Source organism: Melanotaenia boesemani, chromosome 6, assembly GCF_017639745.1.
Source record: "Melanotaenia boesemani isolate fMelBoe1 chromosome 6, fMelBoe1.pri, whole genome shotgun sequence".
Taxonomy (NCBI): domain Eukaryota; kingdom Metazoa; phylum Chordata; class Actinopteri; order Atheriniformes; family Melanotaeniidae; genus Melanotaenia; species Melanotaenia boesemani.
Genome location: NC_055687.1, coordinates 21,374,416 through 21,396,114, shown reverse-complemented (window position 1 = coordinate 21,396,114; position 21,699 = coordinate 21,374,416). Strand labels below are relative to the sequence as shown.

The following is a 21,699-nucleotide window of genomic DNA, read 5'->3' as shown; positions in this document are numbered from 1 at the left end:
CGACCGCCAGGAGACCGACCCAGACTCACCTGGAGGATTCATCAGATGGACAACTTGCTCCGTAGGTGACCCACATCTTAAAATGATGCGACAACAGCTGGAAATTTGCTTTACAAACTGTAGAAGGTACAGTAGGCTATGTGATGAAATTTTATTCCTCAGTGTACCACTTCCCCCTTTACCACCGCACCACGAGGATGCGCTTGTTGACGCGTTAATGGGACCAGACTGCAGACCGCTGTCCAAGTTCAGGAGTAATTAACCCTGTTTGTGTATAAAGCTGTTTTTATAGGATTTGAAGCTCACCGTGTGATTATTTATGATCAAGTCAACTCTTTAAAAATAAGAAAAATCATGCTTCATTGCACATCTTTATCATTATTTTTTATATTCATTCATCATTTTGTCATTCTTTTATTTAGTTTTCCTTGTCTGTCTCATTGCTGTTTCTGTTTGCACACCAGTAAGTCACAACCTTACGTATAAGGGTACTATTGAGGTGTTTACCTATGCAAAGTAGGGCCGGTTGGTCCATCCTTTTAGCTAAGGATAGATTTGTATTCACCAATCTAAGAGGACAGATGTGACCAATTCCATCTTCTATGAACATGGTCTTGAATCTAACGCAAGATTTTCGTGAAAAATACAAGAAATTCTTTGGTAAAACTTAAGAAAAAATTTAAGAAGATTTGTGAGAAGATATTGGTGAATGAGGCCCTATATTTCCTCGGCCCAGTCAGCACTGGTTTGAGTCCCAGGTCTTAGCAACTTGTGATCACTGCTCAGTAAAGATCACCCTACTCACAAGTCATTTTTAAAAAATGTACCATAAATGCTTACTGAGATAAACCCAAAATGTTTTAAAACTGTGAAATATATGTATTATCAGCCAAAACTAAGAAAACAAACAAACAAAAACGGGTTTTATAAGCTTTATAAGCTTAGACTAGTCTGGAAAAGACTAAAATTTCTGTGATCCCATTTTGGTCCTGTCTCGATTAATCAGCTAAATAATAAAACAGTGCAAGATAGTTTATTTAAATCTGGTTTCTTTGTGCCTTATCAGTTCTAAAAATAAACTGATCTCATGCATTATCTTTTCTCAATTTACTCAATTTTTCATCAGTCTATGGTCATAATATGTCAAGATAGTTTCAATCCCCCAGTTACAGTGACATCTAGTGGACACTACGTGAAAATGAAAATATAAAGGTAAGCCAGGGATACCTGCTGAGAGAGAACAGGATAAGCACAAGTTAATGGCAATAATAATGTCATAGCCATTGCACATTGTTATACACACACAAACATAAAAACCTGCTGAGAAATAAGAAAAAGGCAGAAGTTATTAGCAATAACAATGTCATAGCACACTAGATACATACACAGGGCTGTCAAATGATTACATTTTTTATCAGATTAATCACAGCTTAAAAATTAATCATGATTAATCACTAATCACTATGCCTGAATTTTGCCTGTTTTTACTGTATTGTATCAACAAAATGAGCCAATGCTACAAATGTTTACTGTTAACTGACCTTCCCTTGGGTAAATGTCAGATGTCCAAGGGTCAGTAAATGCAGCATGTAATGTACTTCATTATGTTGTTCTGGATCATCTCTACCATGTTCTAGATCATCCAGCACCCTTGTGGGAACAGAAAGAGAAAGTAGCGGCCATACTGGGGAACGTGAAAGTGAACCTATTCTCCCCATTGTGCCAGTCAACATTAAGTCTAAGAAAAGCAGCTAGACAATCCAAGTTTACGTATTTCTGGACCAAGGAAGTGCAGCAACCTTTTGCACTGATGACGTTATGCAACAGCTTAACCTACACAGATGAAAGACTTACATCTTACTTACCACAAAGAACAAGCACTAATATCCTATTAGACCTGGAATTAAGTAGCCTGGATAGAGATAATTACATCGACCTGCCACCAGTGTACACCCAGCACAGCATACCAGTTAAGAGAGGAAATATACCTCAACAGAAAGACAGATATAGGTAACTGGCCTTACATGCGTGAAGTTTGTATCTCATCTGTAGTCTGCCTGCATTTGGGCACCAATGCTTATAAGGCATGGAACTACAACAGATCCTAAACAGTCAAGGATGTGGACCCTATGCTGTAAGAACGTCCCTAGGATGGGTCGTTAATGGTCCCATCAGTGCCAAAGAAACACACCACCGAATAGAAAATCACACGGTTAACCATATTTCGGTGTCCAAAGTGGAAAATATGCTGACTCAAATGTACAACTCAGATTTTCCAGAAAAGCAGTATAATGACAAAAGAGAGATGTTACGTGAAGACCACGAGTTCATGGAATCAGCTCAGCAAAGTTGGCTGATGGTCACTACTGCATCAGACTCCCATTAAGAGACAAAGAAATAAAAATGCCAGATAATAAATCCGTGGCAGAACAGCGACTATTAAGCCTCAAAAGAAAGCTCCTAAGGAATCCAGAATTACACACAGAGTACAACAACTTCATGGAAAGTTTGTTGACAAAGGGATACGCTATCAAAGCACCTGAAGAACAGGTAGGACCACAAGATGGGAAAGTATGGTTCATTCCTCACCACAGAGTCTACCATCCCAAAAAGAGAAAATTAAGGGTGGTATTCGACTGCACTTCTTCATATCAGGGAATATCATTAAACTACCAACTCCTACAAGGTCCTGACCTTACAAGCACATTGACTAGCGTGTTAAGATTCAGAAAAGAAAAAGTGGGCATGATGGCCGATATAGAATTAATGTTTTATCAAATAAGAGTACCAGAAGAGGATGTGGCTCTACTGTGCTTCTTAAAACAGAAGTTTTAATGACTGGACCTGAAGCTGAGAGAGAGAAACTGGAGGCCAAACTGAAAACAGTGGCACTCAACCATTTTAATCAAGTAAAAAACCTGGGAGTGATTTTAGATGCAGATCTCAGTTTTGAGCCACATATTAAAAACATAACTAAGACTGCTTTTTATCATCTGAAGAACATCTCCCGCATCAGGCAGTTTCTCTCTCGAGCCAGTGCAGAGACACGTATTCATGCTTTTATCACATCAAGATTAGACTACTGCAATGCTCTTCTTTCTGGTCTTCCAAAGAAGTACCTGAACCAGCTACAGCTTGTACAGAATGCAGCTGCACGTCTGTTGACAAAGACCAGAAAGAGGGCCCACATTACACCTATTTTAAAGTCTCTGCACTGGCTCCCCATCAGCTTCAGAATTGATTTTAAGATTCTCTTATTGGTTTTTAAGTCTCTTAATGGTCTTAGCCCACCTTATTTATCTGATTTGCTTTTATCTTATGAGCCCACTAGACCCTCAGGTCCTCTGGTACTGGCCTTTTAACTGTTCCCAGAGTAAAAACAAAAACACACGGCGAGTCCTCCTTTTATTTCTACGGCCCTCGTATGTGCAACAGCCTGCCTGAGGATGTGAGGGGAGCACCTAGTGTGGATATTTTTAAAAACAGACTCAAGACCCACCTTTTTAGTTTAGCATTTTAATCATTACTTTAATTATTACTATTGTATTTATTCATTTATTTATTCTTAACACACAGGCTGTATTCAGCTTCTATTTATTTATCATTTATGTATTTGTTTTATCATTTTGTATTCTCTTATTTCACGGGTTCTCTTATTTTATGGGTCTTAGCAATATTACTATTACTTTAATACCCAGGTTGGTTTTTAGATTGTTTTAGATTTGGTTTTACAGTGTTTTATCTCAGTATTTCCCCACACCACTAGACCCCAGAATTTACGACAGCGTTTCCTTGGTCCTTTTAACTTGCTTTTATCCTCTGTGATGTGTGTGTGTGTTTGATGGGAAGGGGTGGGGGGGGATGGGGCTTGCTGCTATTGGGTTGGGGTTCTGGGGGATTTTACTATCTGTAAAGCACCTTGAGTTGCTATTTTTATGTATGAAAGGTGCTATATAAATAAAGTTTGATTTGATTTGATTTGATTATGGTGGTCAGAGTGTAACATGAGGTCTGAACCTGCAACATACAGAATGTGTGTACACTTATTTGGAGCAACCTCATCCCCCAGCTGTGCCTCCTACGTCCTGAAGGACAGCCGAAGATGGAAAGGAGGAAACTTGGTCTGAAGTTCTACAACAACTTTTACGTTGACGACTGCTTAAGATCGACATCAACAGACGAAGAAGCCATCATGATCGCCAAAGAACTAAGAATGCTATGCCTCAAGGATTTCACCTAACCAATAGGAGAAGCAACTCCAGAGCTCTGCTCATGTCTATTCCACAACAGGATAGAGCTTCAGACATCAAGGATCTCAACCTTGGTAAAGATGAAGTCCCTACAGAGAGCATTAGGCATACTGTGGTGCACAAACTCAAACACCTTCGAACTGAAGGTTAAAGTACAAGACAAACCATGCACAAGAAGGGGTGTCTTATCAGTAGTAAGTTCAGTCTATGATCCTTTAAGGTTCCTAGCACCCCTTATCTTACACACCAAACTCCTCTTTAGAGAATTATATAAGGAGAAAAAAAACCATGGGATGAAGAAATGTCCTACAAGCACAAAAGGGCATGGTTCAAGTGGCTGTCAAAAACTTTTGTCCTTTAGTGTTAACAGAAGCTTCAAGCCCAATGGGTTTGGTGACACCAAGATGGTGCAGTTGCATAATTTTTCAGAAGCCAGTAACAACGGCTATGGCACAGTCTCTTATCTTCTGTCGACCAACAACAAAGGCCGAAAAACTGTTTCCTTCCTGATGGGAAAGTCAAGAGTGGCACCTGTCAAACAAGTCACCATTCCTAGGATGAAACTTACAGCAGCAGCGATAGCTGTAAAAGTGGATAAAATGTTAAAGCAGGAGCTGCACTTACCACTGGAAAAATCAGTCTTTTGGACGGACAGTGTTACAGCACTTAAGTACATTGAAAATGAGGCTGCCCATTATAAGACATTCGTGGTCAGTCGGGTCCCTTTCATAAAAAAAAGGCACGACACCATCACAGTGGAGGTATCTGAATACAGCTGACAACCCGGCAGATCATGATGCATCTAGGGGTCTAAAGGCAGAAAGTCTTCTGTAAAGTAAAAACAGATTCAGGGACCTGAATACCTATTGGGACAAGTCTGCAACTGGCCAGACCTAATTCAGAACATAGCTGAGGAAGACACGGAAAATTAAAATCTCAGCCAAAGTGTCTCTCATACAGACCTCCACAACAGATACAATGACTCCATTTATACAGCCCTTTTTGAGCTGGTTTAAACTAAAAAAGGCAACAGCTTGGATCATACATTTCAAAGAGATCCTGATAAGACTAAAAGACAAGAGAAAACAACTTCAACAAGAGTTAAAAACTGCCACAAGTGCATCGCTACAACAAGAAATGAACACTTACAAGCAAACCTTAAAGGCCCAAATTCTAACAGCAGAAGATGTTGCGAAGGTCGAGTTGTAACTAATACAACTCCATCAAAGGCAGAAGTTTTCACAAGAAATAAAGACTCTGCAAGAAGGACACAGCTGTGTTGGAAAAGGCTGTCACATTTTTAAGCTAGATCCATTCTTGGATGAAGGAGTGCTGAGAGTAGGAAGTCGTCTCTGCAAAGCAGTTATGCCATTCGAGGCCAAACATCCAGCCATTTTACACAAAGACAACTGGATCTCTAAACTCATTCTCTGCCACATTCATGAAGAAATTGGGCACTCAGGAAAAAATGATATTCTTGCAAGGCTGAGACAGAAGTATTGGACACCTAGAGCCTGTTCATTAATACAAAGAATAGTCTCAGAGTGCAACACCTGCAGAAAGCTGCATGCTAAAGCTGGTGAACAAAAAATGGCAAGTTTACCAAAGGATCGACTGCTGCCAGACAAGCCGCTTTCACAAACACTGGTGTGGACTATTTTGGCCCATTTGAAGTCAGCAGGAGTCACACTAAACTAAAAAGATATGGCGTGATCTTCACATGCCTGACAAGCAGAGCATTCACCTGGAAGTTGCATAAACCCTGGATACAAGCTCATGCATAAACATTCTAAACTGCTTTGTAAGTAGAAGAGGACAGGCGTCCATTATTTGCTCCGATAATGGTACCAACTTTACAGGAGCTGAAAGAGAGCTGTGGGAAGCACTACAGAACCTGGATCAGAACCTGTTTGTTTTTATGATCTTTGTGTTTTGCTTTGTTTTTCTTAGATTTCTGTTTCGTCTTTAGATATTGGTCGTGAATCCTCTTTCATGTCCAAGAGATTATCCTCCTTGTGTTGGTCTCTCATCTCAGTCCTGCATTTGGATCCTATTTGCGTGTAACAAAATAATCCTCTTCTATGTTGTTCAAGGCTTTTTGTGTTCTTGTTGTTTGTTTATTCTGTTCATTTTATAGTGGTGTTTTACGTGTTTTCCATTGTCTGCTTTTGTTTCGTTTTGTTGTTTGTTTGTATGCTATTTTTTTTTTTACTATTTGTATTTTCCTCCTCTCTTTTAGTTACTCTGTTATGTTCTATTCTCTGTTTTCTTTTTGTTTTTTTATGGTCTTTGTAATTTGCTTGCTGTGTATTTTTTGGATTTTTGTTGTATTCTGTCTTCAGATTCTGGTCTTGAATCCCGTTTCATGTCGAAGAGATTATCCTCCTTGTGTTGTTCTCTCATCTCAGTCCTCCATTTGGATCCTACATGCCAGGGTCTCTGGATTTTGATTGATTGATTGTTCTGTTTTCTGTTTTTCTTGACTTATTTTGTAGGTTTTCCCTTGTGTTTTCTGTTCTGCTTCCTTCTTCCTGTCATTAATTATTTTTATTATTAATGTCATTCATGCACCTGGTTTGTTTTAGCTAACTCACTTAGCCTGTTTCTTGTTAGTTGTCCTTTGTGTATTTAAACCCGTTGGTTTCAGTTTCTCCTTGCTAGATCATTTTTTTTACTTAGTTCTTTTTTCCTTGTAGTTGTAGTTTTTCCTTCAGTCCACTCTGTTTCCTTTCTTGTTCAGTTTGGTTTGTGTTTTTCTGAAACCTGCTGTAGCAGTGACTTTGGGGTTTTTGGACTAATAAACATCTACCGCCTCCATTCACCTTCCTTCTGCTTGGTTAAGCATCTTGGGTCCCCACACCAGGCCCTGACACTATCTCCTGGTCACGTCTCCATGGATCACAAAACTTTTAATCCATGCTGTTCTTTGCTGTTCTTTTTTTTATCTACATATTTTGCTCTGTTATGTGATTTTTTTTATTTTGTTTTGTTTTGTTAAAATTGATATTTATTGTATTTTATTCTACTCTAGCATTTTCTGATAAGGGACGGGGTGTGGGCTACTTATCTTTCCGTGTACTCTGACATTGTACAGGCAGGTGTAATCCGGCTCGCCTCAGTTGCTGTTCACCTCTAACTTTACAAAACTAAACATGTCCTCCTTATGGTCCTGTGGGACAAAAAAGACAAATGAGTGTTAGTGTGATGAGGGACATATGTAAATAGAAGAAGAATATAAAGCAATCAGGTCTTGGGGTCTTCGTTCTGGTTTTGGGACCTACAGATTTTTCTGTAGAAATCTGTTTTGATGTCTGAACTTTTGTAATAAACTTCTTTTTATTATTCAAGTCAGCGTCAAGATACATCACTCCTAATTAAAGGTACAGAAGGCCTGATACCTGGTACTTGGTTTACAGCTGTTTGGCCAAAGAATAAAGAAAGAGAACCAGGCAGTGCCATTTTCCCCCCTTGCTTGCAGGAAAGAAGACGCTGCCTCTTCACCAACAGCTAAAGATGCAGAAACAACTTCTGATGAAGACGTTAAAAACCTTGTGTGCAGGGCTGGAATTACACCGGAGCTTTTAGGGGAGCCTTTGTCGGGCGTGCACCATGATGTGCAGGCGCATATTGGTGCACGTAGTGCAGTCAAAAATATGGTTACTACAAAAACAAATAAAATAAAAACATCTGCTGCTACCGTATTCAGCTTGTTGAATCAGAAACAAGGACAGAAAGTTCTTTTAACAACCACAAAAGAAAGCATAGTGTTTTTTGTATGGACGCTCACAGCTCGCTACAAACAAGGCTGCTGTCCACTGCTGGATCACATTTGGAGGATTTAATTAATTAATTTATTAATTAATTAATTAAATATTTAATTAATTAAATAAATAAACCACAAAGCTTTCATCTAGATCAGCTACTGTGCTTACCAGGCCTGCATCTCTCCTTTTGTGCCATCTCTCCCTGTCTTTTTTCAAATTTGCTTCCCTCCTTATAGGGTCAACTGTCAACTCTGTTACTGTTAAAATCATTTAACCATTAACAGAGTTGACAGTAACAGAGTTGACATTTTCCACCATTTTGTCCCTTAACTCCATGTGTTAGCTTAAAACCAGATACTGCATGGCATGCATTAAAGCTGAATTTTATGAGTTTTCATCATACAATTTTTTTTTTTAAAATGAACAAGAGATTCACTACAATATCACGATAACAGATTTGACACATTATTAATCTACTGTGGGTGTATTCTCGACATTTTGTACAAATTAATAAGAGAAGAAATTAAATATACCATTGTTCCCTCCAAAAGATCAAACGTGACAGGAAATGGTGCACTGGGTGTACCATCACCGGGTGCAGGTCACATATTTTTATTTAAATGCTATATAGTTTTTTTTTTTATGTCATTTTGTAACAGAGATAACAGAGTTGACCTGATTCCAAACACGGATAAAAAAAATATATTCTTAATGCCATGATCTGGTTTAATACAGAAAATAAGTACTATAGGCAAATAATTGTATAGCTGTTAATTAAAATTGTGAATAAGCGCGCGTGCACACACACACACACACACACAAACATTGATTATATGGAATTATTTCATGCTGATTTAAGTTGAATATGTAACTCATGACTGGTGGGGTGGGACTATTGAAATTATTATTTTATATATAAATAAACACCAAGCATTATTATTAGTGAATATTAGACATAATTAGTGTTATTACTCAAAACCAATCCAAAACATGATTTTTTTAGGGAAATTAACTAAAGACTGTACCAGTAATTCTGAAATGACCTATATATACATATATATGTATATATATATATATATATATGTATATATATATGGCAGTAAATTGCATACAATCGTGTACAAGCATGCACACACAAAATAAAGCTGCATTTCTGTGTTTCTAAAAACAACTGAAAAGGTGAAAGGGAACAGTATCAACTTATCTGAATTTATAAAATGAATTTTCAACTTCGGAAATCCTTTCCTGGTTTGAAAGTATAAGTTTAGGGGTGTGTCTTGAGGGCACGTTGGCTCCATATTTAGTATGGGCATGTTGTCACGGGCACAGCCTTCGAAAGGTTTCAAGTCATTTCAAACATGGCCGGCGGGAAGAAAGTGTTGATTGCGGCTGCTGTTGCTGCCTTTGCAGCGTTTGTTGGGCACTCATTTCTGAAACTCAAGTAAGTATTTTTTATTTGAGAAGGCTAGACATGTCGAAGGGATCAGAGGGTGATTATCATAACACAAATTTCCATGTTGTGGGATTAACAAAATCTTATCTCCACGGCTGTTCTACAGTGAGTCACAGTTGAAGCGTTGCTATTCCTTTAAGAAATAGTTTTTAAAAGAGTTAATGTTACACCAAAATCTGTGACCTATCAGAATCTGAGACCATAGGGGCGAGTAGTGTACATTTCTCTGCATGTGCGACTTAGAAAAAGAGCGAAAATATGTATTTAAGTCTGAGTTCATTATAATACAGGTACAGTAAAGTCACACATTTTCAGTGCTATCAGAAATGGTGACATAGGTCACCGCTCTTTAAGTCAGGACTTTTTAATTTATACATAATATGTGACCACATAGCCAAGAACACAGAAGTCACCATTTTCTGATAGCTATCAGAATGTGTGACTTTACTGCACCTGCATTACAATGAACAGACCTCAGTACAAGTGTTTTCAAGACTGCTCGTCTTCTAGTACAAGCAGGGAAATGTACATTATCGCCCCCCTGTGGTCACAGATTCTGATGGGTCACAGATTTTGGTGTAACACCTGCTCATGTAAGACAAATGTTAAGTAGTTAAGTTAACGTTAATGTCTTAGTTGTGTATATTCTCTGCAGAAAAGTGACCCTTGCCTCCAGAGAAGCGCCAGTAAAACACCTGAAATGTCAATATTTGACGAATATTGGTAAGTAGTCTTTATAATCAGTCTTGTTAATAATAATAATAATAATTAATAATTATATATATATATATATATATATATATATATATAGCATATGTATTAAATCAGACTGCGACTGAAAGGTATGAAATCCAAATAATTTGAAGTAGATCAAGTGTCAGGAAGACAAAATATAAGAATGCCGTGTACAGGATCTGAAATAAATAAATGGAATTTTTGTTTTTCTTTGTTCAGATTATGGGGCAGAGGATATTACCATACTTAAAGATGGACTCGCCTTTCTAAGTACAGTATGTTTTTTTTTTTTTTATGATCAGTGGCAAGCCCAGTAGTACTGCATAAATGTAAATTACTTTAATTTCCTTAATTAGTCCACCAACCTAGTATATTAGATTTTTGATAATTTGAATGATAATCATTCATCCATCAGCTATACCATGGGTCACAGCAATTAGCAGGGTACACCCTGTACAGGTCGCCAGTCCATCGCAGGGCCAACAGACAAATAACCACTCACGCTCACACTCACGTCTAGGGAGAATTTATAGTGACCAAGTAACCTACTATGCATGTCTTTGGACGATGGGGGGAAGTTGGAGTACCCGGAGAACCCACGCATACACGGGGAGAACATACAAACTCCCCCCAGCCAAGGCCACGGTGCTAACCACCACACCACCGTGCAGCTAATTTATGATCCTCAGTTTATTTGATTCTGGAAATGTCCAAGTAATAACCAAAAGCTTGGTCATAGACTGTTGAACATAACCATCATGCATTTTTCCATTCAGGGGCTAAAATTTCCTGGAATGCCGTCATTCTCAGATGAACCAGGCAAAATGTATGTTATGGATATGCTGCACCCAAAGCCAACACCAGAGGAGCTACAGATCAAAGGGGATCTGGACCTCAGCTCATTCAACCCGCATGGCATTAGTGTGTACAAGGATGAAGCAGGTGATGTATAGCTCATTTATCAGTTAGAAAAATTATCTGATTAAACATTGAAACTAAATTAGGGTCAGATCAATTTTGTTCAAAGGTTTTATAGCATAAGGAAGATATTCAGTTATATAATTTTATGACAAGCTGAGCAAAGTTCATGAACTAATATGGTTCACAATCACAGGTGAGGTAAGATTTTATTAAATGTTCACTCCAAAATGTAATAAAGTCCAGAGTTGAGAAAATAAAAGAATAAAATGTAACCCTGATTGAAAACTTTTTTCTTGTCTCTGTTGTGTGATATTTGTTGGTGAGTGGATCCCAGGAGAAACTCTTTTTTACTGATCGTTTAAATTTTTAAGCCAGCTCTTTATTTGTAACGAGGGCTATGTAGATACTCTATTAAGAAATCAGTTATATTATAATCCCTGAGAGTCTTCTAAAAATTAAACATGTTTTTTTTTCTTATTATTTTGCTTGTTGCAACAATGGGTGGATTAATATAGTCGGTAAACATACAAGGCATTTGTAGGACTGCAGTACACAACCTAGTGGTGCCGTTTGGATTTTATTTAAAGGGGCATCACACACACACACACAGCCACATATGAGCTGTATTAGGTTACCTATTCTAAACCACAAACCAAGGTTTGGGTCAGTTGAGCCTCCGAAGTTTGGAATTTATCTTCAGATGTTTAATGACTCTTGAGCATAACTCCAAACAGCTAGTTCGAAATATTTTTATCAATTAAAAAATATTTCAAAACTCAGACTACTGGTGTCAAAAGTTGAAGCAGAGATAATTATCCGTGCTTTTAGTTCTTCTCCTTTAGATGAAACTAACAATCTTTGTACTTGTTTTTAACAAGTCCTTTAGATTGCCTTCAGAATGCTACAGCAACACTTTAAACTGGTACCAACACAAGGTCACACATCACTCCTATTTTTAATGTTCTCTTCATTGGTTGCTGGTAAATTTTGCATTTTTTAAATCTTGGTTTTAACTTTTTAGAGTCATACATGTTCAAGCTCTGCGGTATGTGTCTGACCTGCTCCTTTTAAAAAGCAGTTGAAGGCATTTTTATATAGACAACCTTTAACTAACTTTGTAATTATTCTTAATTTCTGTTTTTATTGTTGTGACTTGTTCTTTCTCATTTTTGTAAATAACTTTGTTTTTTTTATCTGTGACTTGCCCTGTACTGTAAATAAATTTAACTTTTTGCTTTTAGCATTGACTATGATAACTTATTAAATTAAATGAAAAATACTTAAATTTCCCATTGGGATTAATAATATAGTAGTTTTTTTAAAAACAATCATTAAATAAAAGAGGATGATGGCAGGAATGATCTCCACTATCTTTTTATCTTGCAGTGAACTTGACTTTCATTTTTATCAAAGACATGTTCATGAAATAAGTAAATTATTATTTTCCAGGGCCTTGCTGCTGTCTCCAAATAAACCAGAACTAATAGCTTAAATATGAACTTGGAATAATTAATAATTATTTAATTTAATCACGGCCATATATTATATATACTTAACAGTCAGAGAATCTAAGTTTCTTCATACTCTAAAGTTAATAAAATATTGCTGTTTTTTTTTACAGATGACTCTCTGTATTTATTTGTTGTCAGTCACCCTGAGCAGAAAAGCCAGATAGAGATCTTTCGTGTTGTGGATGAGGACACGCTTTTTCACCTAAAAACCATTACCCATCCCTTACTGCACAGGTATGCACTCTGTAATAAACCCTCCTTGTACATTAACTAAAAATTTGACATTTGGCAGCAACATTTTTTCCACCTCGTTGTCCTACAGTGTAAATGACATTGTTGCTGTGGGAGCAGAGCACTTCTACGCCACAAATTATCAATACTTTCAAAGTCATCTACTTAACTTGCTGAGTGTGGTTTTGGGTCTGCCCTGGACTGATGTGGTGTACTACAGCCCAGAGGAAGTGAGGGTGGCAGCTGATGGCATTCAGTCCGCAAATGGGATCAACATGTCTCCGGACGAACGGTCATTTCCTGTTCTGTTAAAGCAGTCACTGATAATACCCACGTTCAAATATTTATTTATATTCATATTCATTTATTTTAAATTAATAATGACAAAGAAATGCATCTTTAATTTTTTTTTTCAGGTATATTTACGTTGCAGATATCGTGGACCATGAGGTTGATGTTTTTGAAAGAAAAGCTGGGGAGCAGTTGGTGTATGTGAAGGTACAACAGCGTTTTTTATTTTGTGTCAACAACTCAGTCATCACACACACAGCTGAACCTTTTATAAGTCACATTTAAAGCTACAACCAGCAGCATCCACTGTTAGCATAATCTCTTCATCTTACACAGCTAGAACCCTGAAAAGTGTAATTTTTAGAGCATTGTGACATTATTTTAGCCCCATTTACACCATGCACCAGCTTAATCTGTAACTCATGATTACATTTTGTGGTAGTAGTTTACAGGGACCAAACAAACACATCAGCTCTCGTTTTCTGTCTGTAATGTTCAAATCCAGTCCGTAGATGTTGGATCACTTTGTGATAATATTGAGGTGGACCACAGAACAGGTGACTTGTGGCTGGGCTGTCATCCAAACAGCATGAAGTTGGCAATGTTTGATCCTGAAGATCCACCAGGCTCTGAGGTTGGTGTCTTTCATTGCTCCTTGACAAAATGGTAAACACCTGTGCCATTTTTATAATTCATTAAAACTGTTGACGTTGTGTTTTCCACAGGTCATCAAGATCAAGAACATTCACTCAGAGCAGCCGCTGGTGAGCATAGAGTATGGTGATGATGGTCGTGAGCTCATGGGCTCCACTGTAGCGGCTCCTTATGAGGGAAAGTTGCTTATTGGCACTATTTTTCACAAAGCCCTGTCTTGCGTTTTGTGATACATTTAATGTGCATCTATGGTTATAACTGTTTGGCAACGGTGTTGTAATAAGCAGTTTGCATCAGTACAAAAAATACAGCTAATATTTGAAAGAATACGAATGTTGTTATTTTAAGTCAGGACAATATGTCACAATAAAGCCTCAATGTAAACACATTGTGAAATGTCCTTCCCACAAAATGAAATTTGTTCTCAGTATGCAAAACTTATGCAAACCTGTTTAGCAAGAACATAATCCAAATCCACACTAAACTGTGATGCTTCCTTACTTTGCTCACACTCTACCCCCCCCCCCCCAAAAAAAAAAATTTTTCTTTTTAAAAAAGTATAAAATCCTGCAAAAACTTCTTTGTAATTTTCTTGTTAACCGAAGAACAAACACTGAAAAAATACTTGGCTGTTTTATAAATAACTATTTTACCCTTTCTCTGCTTTATCCAATGACAAACTTTCCTCTGCCACCTTGGATATTCTAAATCTACTTCCCCTGCCATCTGTGTGCTGCACTGTTTCCTCTTTTTTAGCATTTTTGGTTGGTACAGCGAAGACGTTTCCATCGTTTTCTGATTCAGAATCACAATCCTCCTTGTATTCTTCATCGTCTGTTTCCACACATGCTGTAGATTGGCGGTCTTGAACTGTCTCTTGTCTAAGAAACTCTTCTTCGTCTTCAGCTTTTTCTGCCTTTGCATTAATAAACACCTCACTGATGCTTAACATGCGTCTGTGCCGTGGTGAGTGATCCAAGGTCTGAATGTTGGCCAAGATGTCGCTGCAGCTCTTGGAACGGTTGATGGCTTTTGGAATTGTTTTTATTGCCGTCATTCTGATATCTTTGATGATAGTGCTGTAGTCTTCGTGCTTCTCAGAGAGGAAGTTGAAGATGTCAATAGCTGTTGGCTTTTCATCTTGATTTTTTTTGTCCTCTATAGGCTCCGGTTCTGTGCCATACAAGTGTCTGTGCCTATGTCGCCTTTTCTTTAGAACTTTGTGAGCTTCCACTACCATGTTGACATTCCAGCTAAAGAACAGAGACAGCCAAGCCAATCCCATGTAGATCCATATCTCTGCAAATGTCCTGTACAGACGAGGGTACTGTATATCTGGATTTACACCTGAAATGAAAGTCAGTGTTAAGGCATCACTTTGATTTAATAAAGTTCAGACCACTCTCTCCCTACATTTAAAAAAATGTGTAAATGAAAAATATTTGCTGTACCTGCCACATAATCTCCAAAGCCAACTGTTGTTAGTGTGATAAAGGAAAAGTAGATGCCTTCTAAGTAGCTCCATCCCTCCACAGACATAAAAACAAATGGAGGGATCAGCAAGTGCACCAGCAGACCCCATAAAAGGAACAACACTGTACACAAAAGCTGGACTTTTTTCTGACAAAGGGGAGAGAAGAAACACAGACACACATTATACCTTTTTAGATTGCAACTCGTTTGTTTATGTTAATACACAATTTAGTGCAATCGATCCATCAGATTCTTACCACAGAAACACCTTTACGTAACAGAACCTGGGACAGACGTTTAGCCCGATCTCCAAAGAAGGAACCAAGCTCACTTATCCACACCAGGCAGAGGGGGATCCCACACAGACCGTACAGGATGCAGAATGCACGGCCACCTTGTGTCTTTGGAGCGACGTTACCATAACCTGTAGATCACAAACCACAATACATTTAATCAATCATATGCACTGAAGGTGGGAAATACTGTAGCTTAAACGTGGTAACTATGTGTTCTTTATTATTATTATTATTATTATTATTATTATTTAACATGGGTGCAGTTTAAAATCCATTTTCATCCCAAGGAAATTCATGAACAGAAAAGTTCATTTTCCACCTTATTAAAATGATTTAATTAGCTGTGCAGACAGCTGTAATAGCTTGATGACAATGATGTGATTCACATAATTACGTTGTAACTCGACAGCCGATCATTTATATTGAAAAGACTTGTTTTATGTCCGATTTAAAACTACATTAAAGAGATTGTATTGAAATAGTGGACCTATAGTGGTGACAATGGTGGCAGCAAAGACGACAGAGTTGGTCCAGTCCCACGTGTTGCGGTGATTGTCGCCGGTGATGGTCACACCCTGCCCCGCAGCCTCTGACACGATCTAAAAGTTAAACACAGGAAATCAAACACTATGAAAACACATTAAGGAACCGCTGCATTGTCTGATTTAACTTTTCCAGAACCATAATGATAACAGACTAGCTTAACATTTTAACCGAATATCCCTTATCCTAATACAAAATGCCAAATGAAGCCCAACAGGTAAGCACACCTTCAAATTTCTGCATACCTCGTGGCGTGCTTTGCGTGACCGTGCATGTCTACTTCACACCCGTTTACCTCAATGTGTGATTGTGCGCCTGCTGCTGTTATGAAGGCATTTTAAAGGAGAACTGCGTAAAGTGTGCCATGTTGGCTGTTTTAGTTGCCATCCTTGGAAAAACAGGTTGTTGTAACAAAGACCAACGCCCCGGTAACTTTGTAGGCTATCAACGTAATCTGGAATTACAAAGGAAAGGGCAGTGCTGCATTCTTGGCTTTAGTTTAAAAACTTTAACAGATTTATGAGAGCTGTACAGTACATCTCAACGGCTAGGATATCTGTGGTATGTATTTAATCTGTCACACTAAACAATTTTTCATACCTTCAGTATCTCATCGACATTTTCTTTTGTTAAGCAGTGATAGTTCCTTAAAATCTGTTCCTTCTGTTGGATGTATTTGTCCTTGGCTGCGACCCAGTTTGGCTCCTCAAGAATTTGGAATATAGCTGCCCCGATCGACAGGTAGAAAATAATACATGAAGTTAAAAACGGACCTTTATCAGCCATATTAAAGTCAACTTCATTCTCTGGAAGACGAGCAGTTAATTCTCACAAAGGGCTGTCCCTACTCTACCTGCCTTCTTCCTGGTTAACATAATGGGCTGCATTACTACTCTGTGGGGACGTAGAAAAAAACAGACTATTGTTAACGTCGGAAAATTTGGAAAGAGGATTTAAACACACACACACACGCACACACACACACACACACACACACATATATATATATATATATATATATATATACACATACACAATACCAGTCAAGAGTTTGGACACACTTTTTATATAAATCCTATATAATAACACCAAGTTTTTGACCTCGTGATGACAGAGTCGTTGACGTTGATAGCAGGGATCTCCCCCCTTTTCATCATCTTGTACAGGTTGTGGTTTTACACTTTTTTACAGAACTAATCTTGTTACTGATTATTAGAAAGATGTTTTTCAGCCTGGTTTGAATAACATCTGAAATAAAAACAAATTAAGCAGTTCTGTAAATGAAAACGTTTAAAGTAAAATGACAAAATTTAATCAACAACCAATGAAAGAAAAATACAACCAAATGTTATGTTTCCACTGATACCATTGGCATTGTTTTGATGATTCACAGTGTAATGTCTCTTGATTCTTTGCTTCATTTTCAGCTTCATGGCCAGAGTTATTTAGTTGTCTAGTTTTGTTATATATATAGAGAGAGAGAGGGGGGGGAGGGGGAGATATAGCTTCCTGAAAGCATTTAAGGGTGCTAAAGCCAAATGCAAACACCAAAGATCTTGTTTGAAAACTTCCTTTTATTTATTGTTCGCAAGCAGTTTCACACATACCAATTTTGATGATGCTTCCAGGATGTGGGTCTAAGAAGGAAGTTGGTCTGTGAAGGCTGGTATATTATTGGGTTTCAGGAAGATCTGGAGCTATCTGAAATGAGGGTTTCAGCCCACAGCATGCTACACATTGAACCAAGCAGGGCCCTGATGGGATCAAGGGGGGCACCTTTATTGAAAAATAGGCGCAGCAGGGCAAGAGTAAAGCTTGCCAAAGCCTTCATACATGAGCCACATTCTTTCTGGGATAATCTTCCATATACAGAGGAAACCAGTTCAGAGGTGGAATGTGGTGCAAAAATAGAAGCAAAAAAATAAAATAACAGTTTCATTAAAACATGGTGGTGGTTGTTTTTATGTTTGTGCTTCTGAGGACGGAGAAGTTGAACCTTTTAGAGAAATTATAAAATCAGTCATTTAGGGCAAAATGTGAAACCCAGTAAGTATAACTAATTTGAGGCAAAGGGCTCAGGTCTTTTAGCAGGATAGTAACATGAAGCAATCATCCAATATCAGCAACAACAATAAATAATAGTAACGTTTTAAAGATAAATGATGGATAGAAAAGGTTGAAAAGCTCGCTCTGAAAGTAATGTAAATACCTGCAGTTATGGACATGTCCAACAGGGGGCATGAGTACTGTATGTCTGCAAGATGTGATGGAAATGACAGTCCATATCTTCATGTGCGAATACCCAGAAGGCCGGAGTGTGTACAGTTACTGGGTGGATCGTGGCTGCTGTGTGTGATAATAGACAGAGGCGTTGTCCCATAGAGGCTACTGCATTTAAATGCTGAATGGAAGTTTATTGTTCTTACAGCTTATTACCCGTATTGATAAAAACTAAAAATAGCATTAAACTGGTTAATATGTTATTTTTATCTTGATATTAAATGGATCAAGCTATCACTCTTTCAAAATGCTAATTTTAATACATACACAATTTCATCTATATATTTTTTCTGCTTCAGGCCTAAACAAATTGCTGTTTTTTTTTTTTTTTTGTTTGTTTGTTTTTTGTTCCATAGGTGCATATCAGTGCAGTGCACCTTTGAGGCCAGATATTATTTGACTAACATATTGGGACAGTACCACTGGGTTTATGTTGAACTGAGACAGATGTTCCAGTTGTCTCAGCTGCCAGACTGAGGTTTACACCTTGTGGGATTTCACATTGCCTTTTTAGGGTCAACAGTGGGCTGGAACTCGGATTTGTTTGTGCACCTTATGCACTCAGTACACTAGTTGGCATGAGAGGACATAAACCAGTTTAAGCACATATGATGACTTTGCTGTTTGTTTCATGTGCTCTGCACATGTAAACATATGTATGTCGTATCTGTATAGTGTTGCAAAAATGCTGTGTCTGTATTTTTGTTATTGGTGTTGCTCAGAGCTGCTGCCCATCTTGGCCAGGACTCTTGAAAACAATATTTAAAATCACAAGTTTTCTCTTCAAGTTAAATTATGGTTTAAATTAATGTAAACTTTGTGCTCTCGTCTCAGGTGGTAAAGCTGTCCTCCACCAATCAGAACTTGGCCGGTTTTAATCTCCAGCCCTTCTGTAGACCAAACACTGAATCCCCAGAATGCTTGTGTGTGAATGTGTGTATGTGTGTGTGTAAAGAAAGAGCAGTAATGTATAAAAAGAGATGTTATGTAAGAGCGGTTGATTTAAAACACAATCTATTTTAGGGCTTTTACTTGGGACCTTTTCTTTGGTCAGTTCTGTTGCTATTCACTGTGCTTGTGTTGAGCACTCAAAGGGTTTGATCCTAAATCTCAAGTGTCCTCAGGCAAGACACTTATTTGCTAATGTGATACATTTTCTGTATCTTGTGCAATATTAGGTCAATAGGTAGTCTAAATATGTCTAAATCTAATGAAAAAAAGGTCCAAATCTACACCCCCAGACCGAATTTGGCGAGCGTTACTGAACCACAGCTAGCTAACCACAAATAAGCCCTAGCTGAGCTGTCACCTTTTCTCATTAGGTTTGATTCACTGAGCAATGTTAACCAATTTATTGCCTAAAAAAGATTTAATCTACAGAAGAAAAACTATAACCGAACCTGGAAGCCTTTACCAGTCCAGACCTGGTACACTTTTTGACAGCACAAAGATGTTTGCCAACCTCTCTATCAGCCTGCTTTAGCTGGCCTTCTGGGCTCGTTAATCATATGCAAAGAAGATGTTATTAACTGTTGCTTCATATTTAGGATATTCTTACAGATTTTGAATATGACTTTTCATTTTGTTCATTGCTGACACTAAATGGGGTCCTTAAAAATGATTAGCTCACCTCAATTATTAAACATGCACATGCAACAGCGCCCCCGTGTGGAACTATTACAAATACAATATATCAGTGTTGTTCACATCAGAGTTCTTGCAGGTGAGAAACCACAGAAAGCAAATAGCTCAACCTAACTTTAATATTTGATCCCATTCCTCTGATGCCGAAGCCCTGGTACTGTAAAACGGAAGCGCATCCCTGCATGGGAATCAGAATAACCTGGAAGGGAAAACCAAAATCTCTTGACATGTTTATGAATGACTATGTTAAAATTGTGCTTTTTTGCGTTTGTAGTTCCTTTTTAAAACTAACCAGAAACCTATGCATGGGCTTTTGAGCAAAGCTGCCACCCCTGATCTCCACCCATCACTACTTATAGTGCTTCGTCATTGTAGCTGCGTCAAAGCCTCTCTGTGGAAACCCGATCGATAGTTTCCAACTTGACCTGAAGGCAAACAGCGAAATTATGGCATCGACCTAAAGTTGGTGAAAGTACCCAGAGGAGTCATCTATCATCTCAGGTATGACTCGCTTTCTCAGCGGCCGCGGCTTGTCTTATTTTCTCTAGCAAAGCATTTCTCCCCCTTTCTGTCTTCCCGACAGCAGTTCGTGTAGAGTTCACTGCAACGCATTTAGGAGGATTATGTCAAACACGAAGAGGTCACAGATATTTGTGGTTCTAGCCAATATAGAAAATAAAGAGGCAGGATGCTTAACTTACTGCAGTATTTTGAGTACATGGTAAAACAAACAAACAGAAAAAGACCCGAGATGCCTGGAAAGGATTGTTAAGTTGCTACTAGCCCAAAGATTCACCGCCTTAAACGCCCCAGAAACCAAAGATACAGTCAAAGGTGGAGCAGGAGTTAAATAAAAATTCTGTTAAATGTTTGATTAGTCTGATAACAGACGTGCAAATCCAGAGAGAAACGTTTATTTGTAATTAAAAGGAATTTTCAATTATTATGGTCAAAGGCTTAGATTAATTATCGACTATGTTTTTGTTGCTTTGAGTTTTTTTTTTTTTTTGTATTTATAACTGTCACTTCAAATAGCATTTTATTTTAGTTAGGTTATTCTTCTCCATTACTTTAATTGTATGAACCTTACATAGCGGGTCCTGGCAAATAAATTCATTTTTATCCTGAACTGACACATTGCTTTTCTGTCTCCCTCTTTTTGATCCCGTGTCACCATCTGGGGCTGAACATTGTTGTGCAACCATCCTCTACATGAAAATAATGTGAGTATCAAATATTATTTAATCTGAATGAAAGGTTTTTCTAAAAAATGAATGAAAGGCTCATTGGCTTTAATGCCATCCCCTTTTGACTCCCTCAGTCATATATCTGATTTAAATACTGACTCATTATAATTCTTTTAGTTTTTGGTGGAGAAGGAAGCCTCATCTCCCCAACCTTGACAGTCCCTTGAATATTTATGGTTGATCTGAACAAGATATTTGAAAAAAAGGAAACAAAAATGCATATCCTGGTCAACTAAAATGACAGATCACAGTTGTTGTGAGCCAGCTGGTCCCCTCAGCAAAGCCATTCTGGGAGGGATGTTGTGAATGTCTCCCTGAGGCCTCAAACGCAAACACGTCTTTATCTGTCATGAACACATGCTGCTGCTTGCATTGCACTTATGTGATAAAGCTGAGTAGAATTAAT

General features: G+C 38.0%; 2 protein-coding genes across 2 annotated transcripts; one reads left to right on the top strand and one right to left on the bottom strand.

Annotated features, from left to right (window-relative positions):
- The first annotated feature begins 9,319 nt into the window (after positions 1-9,319).
- Positions 9,320-14,040, top strand: LOC121641210 (serum paraoxonase/arylesterase 2-like). Its single transcript, XM_041987214.1, has 9 exons — positions 9,320-9,455; positions 10,123-10,190; positions 10,422-10,477; positions 10,979-11,144; positions 12,745-12,868; positions 12,957-13,157; positions 13,282-13,363; positions 13,662-13,790; positions 13,882-14,040. Exons 1-9 carry the CDS (start codon positions 9,373-9,375, stop codon positions 14,038-14,040), a joined length of 1,068 nt encoding a protein of 355 aa, XP_041843148.1. The 5' UTR covers positions 9,320-9,372.
- A 419-nt stretch (positions 14,041-14,459) lies between these two features.
- LOC121641206 (potassium channel subfamily K member 5-like) lies at positions 14,460-17,003 on the bottom strand. The gene is made up of 5 exons (XM_041987210.1): positions 16,723-17,003; positions 16,067-16,178; positions 15,541-15,707; positions 15,262-15,430; positions 14,460-15,157 (listed from the first exon to the last, which is right to left on the bottom strand). The coding sequence occupies exons 1-5, from the start codon at positions 16,906-16,908 to the stop codon at positions 14,460-14,462; spliced, it is 1,332 nt and encodes a 443-aa protein (XP_041843144.1). The 5' UTR covers positions 16,909-17,003.
- Between the last annotated feature and the right edge of the window lie 4,696 nt (positions 17,004-21,699).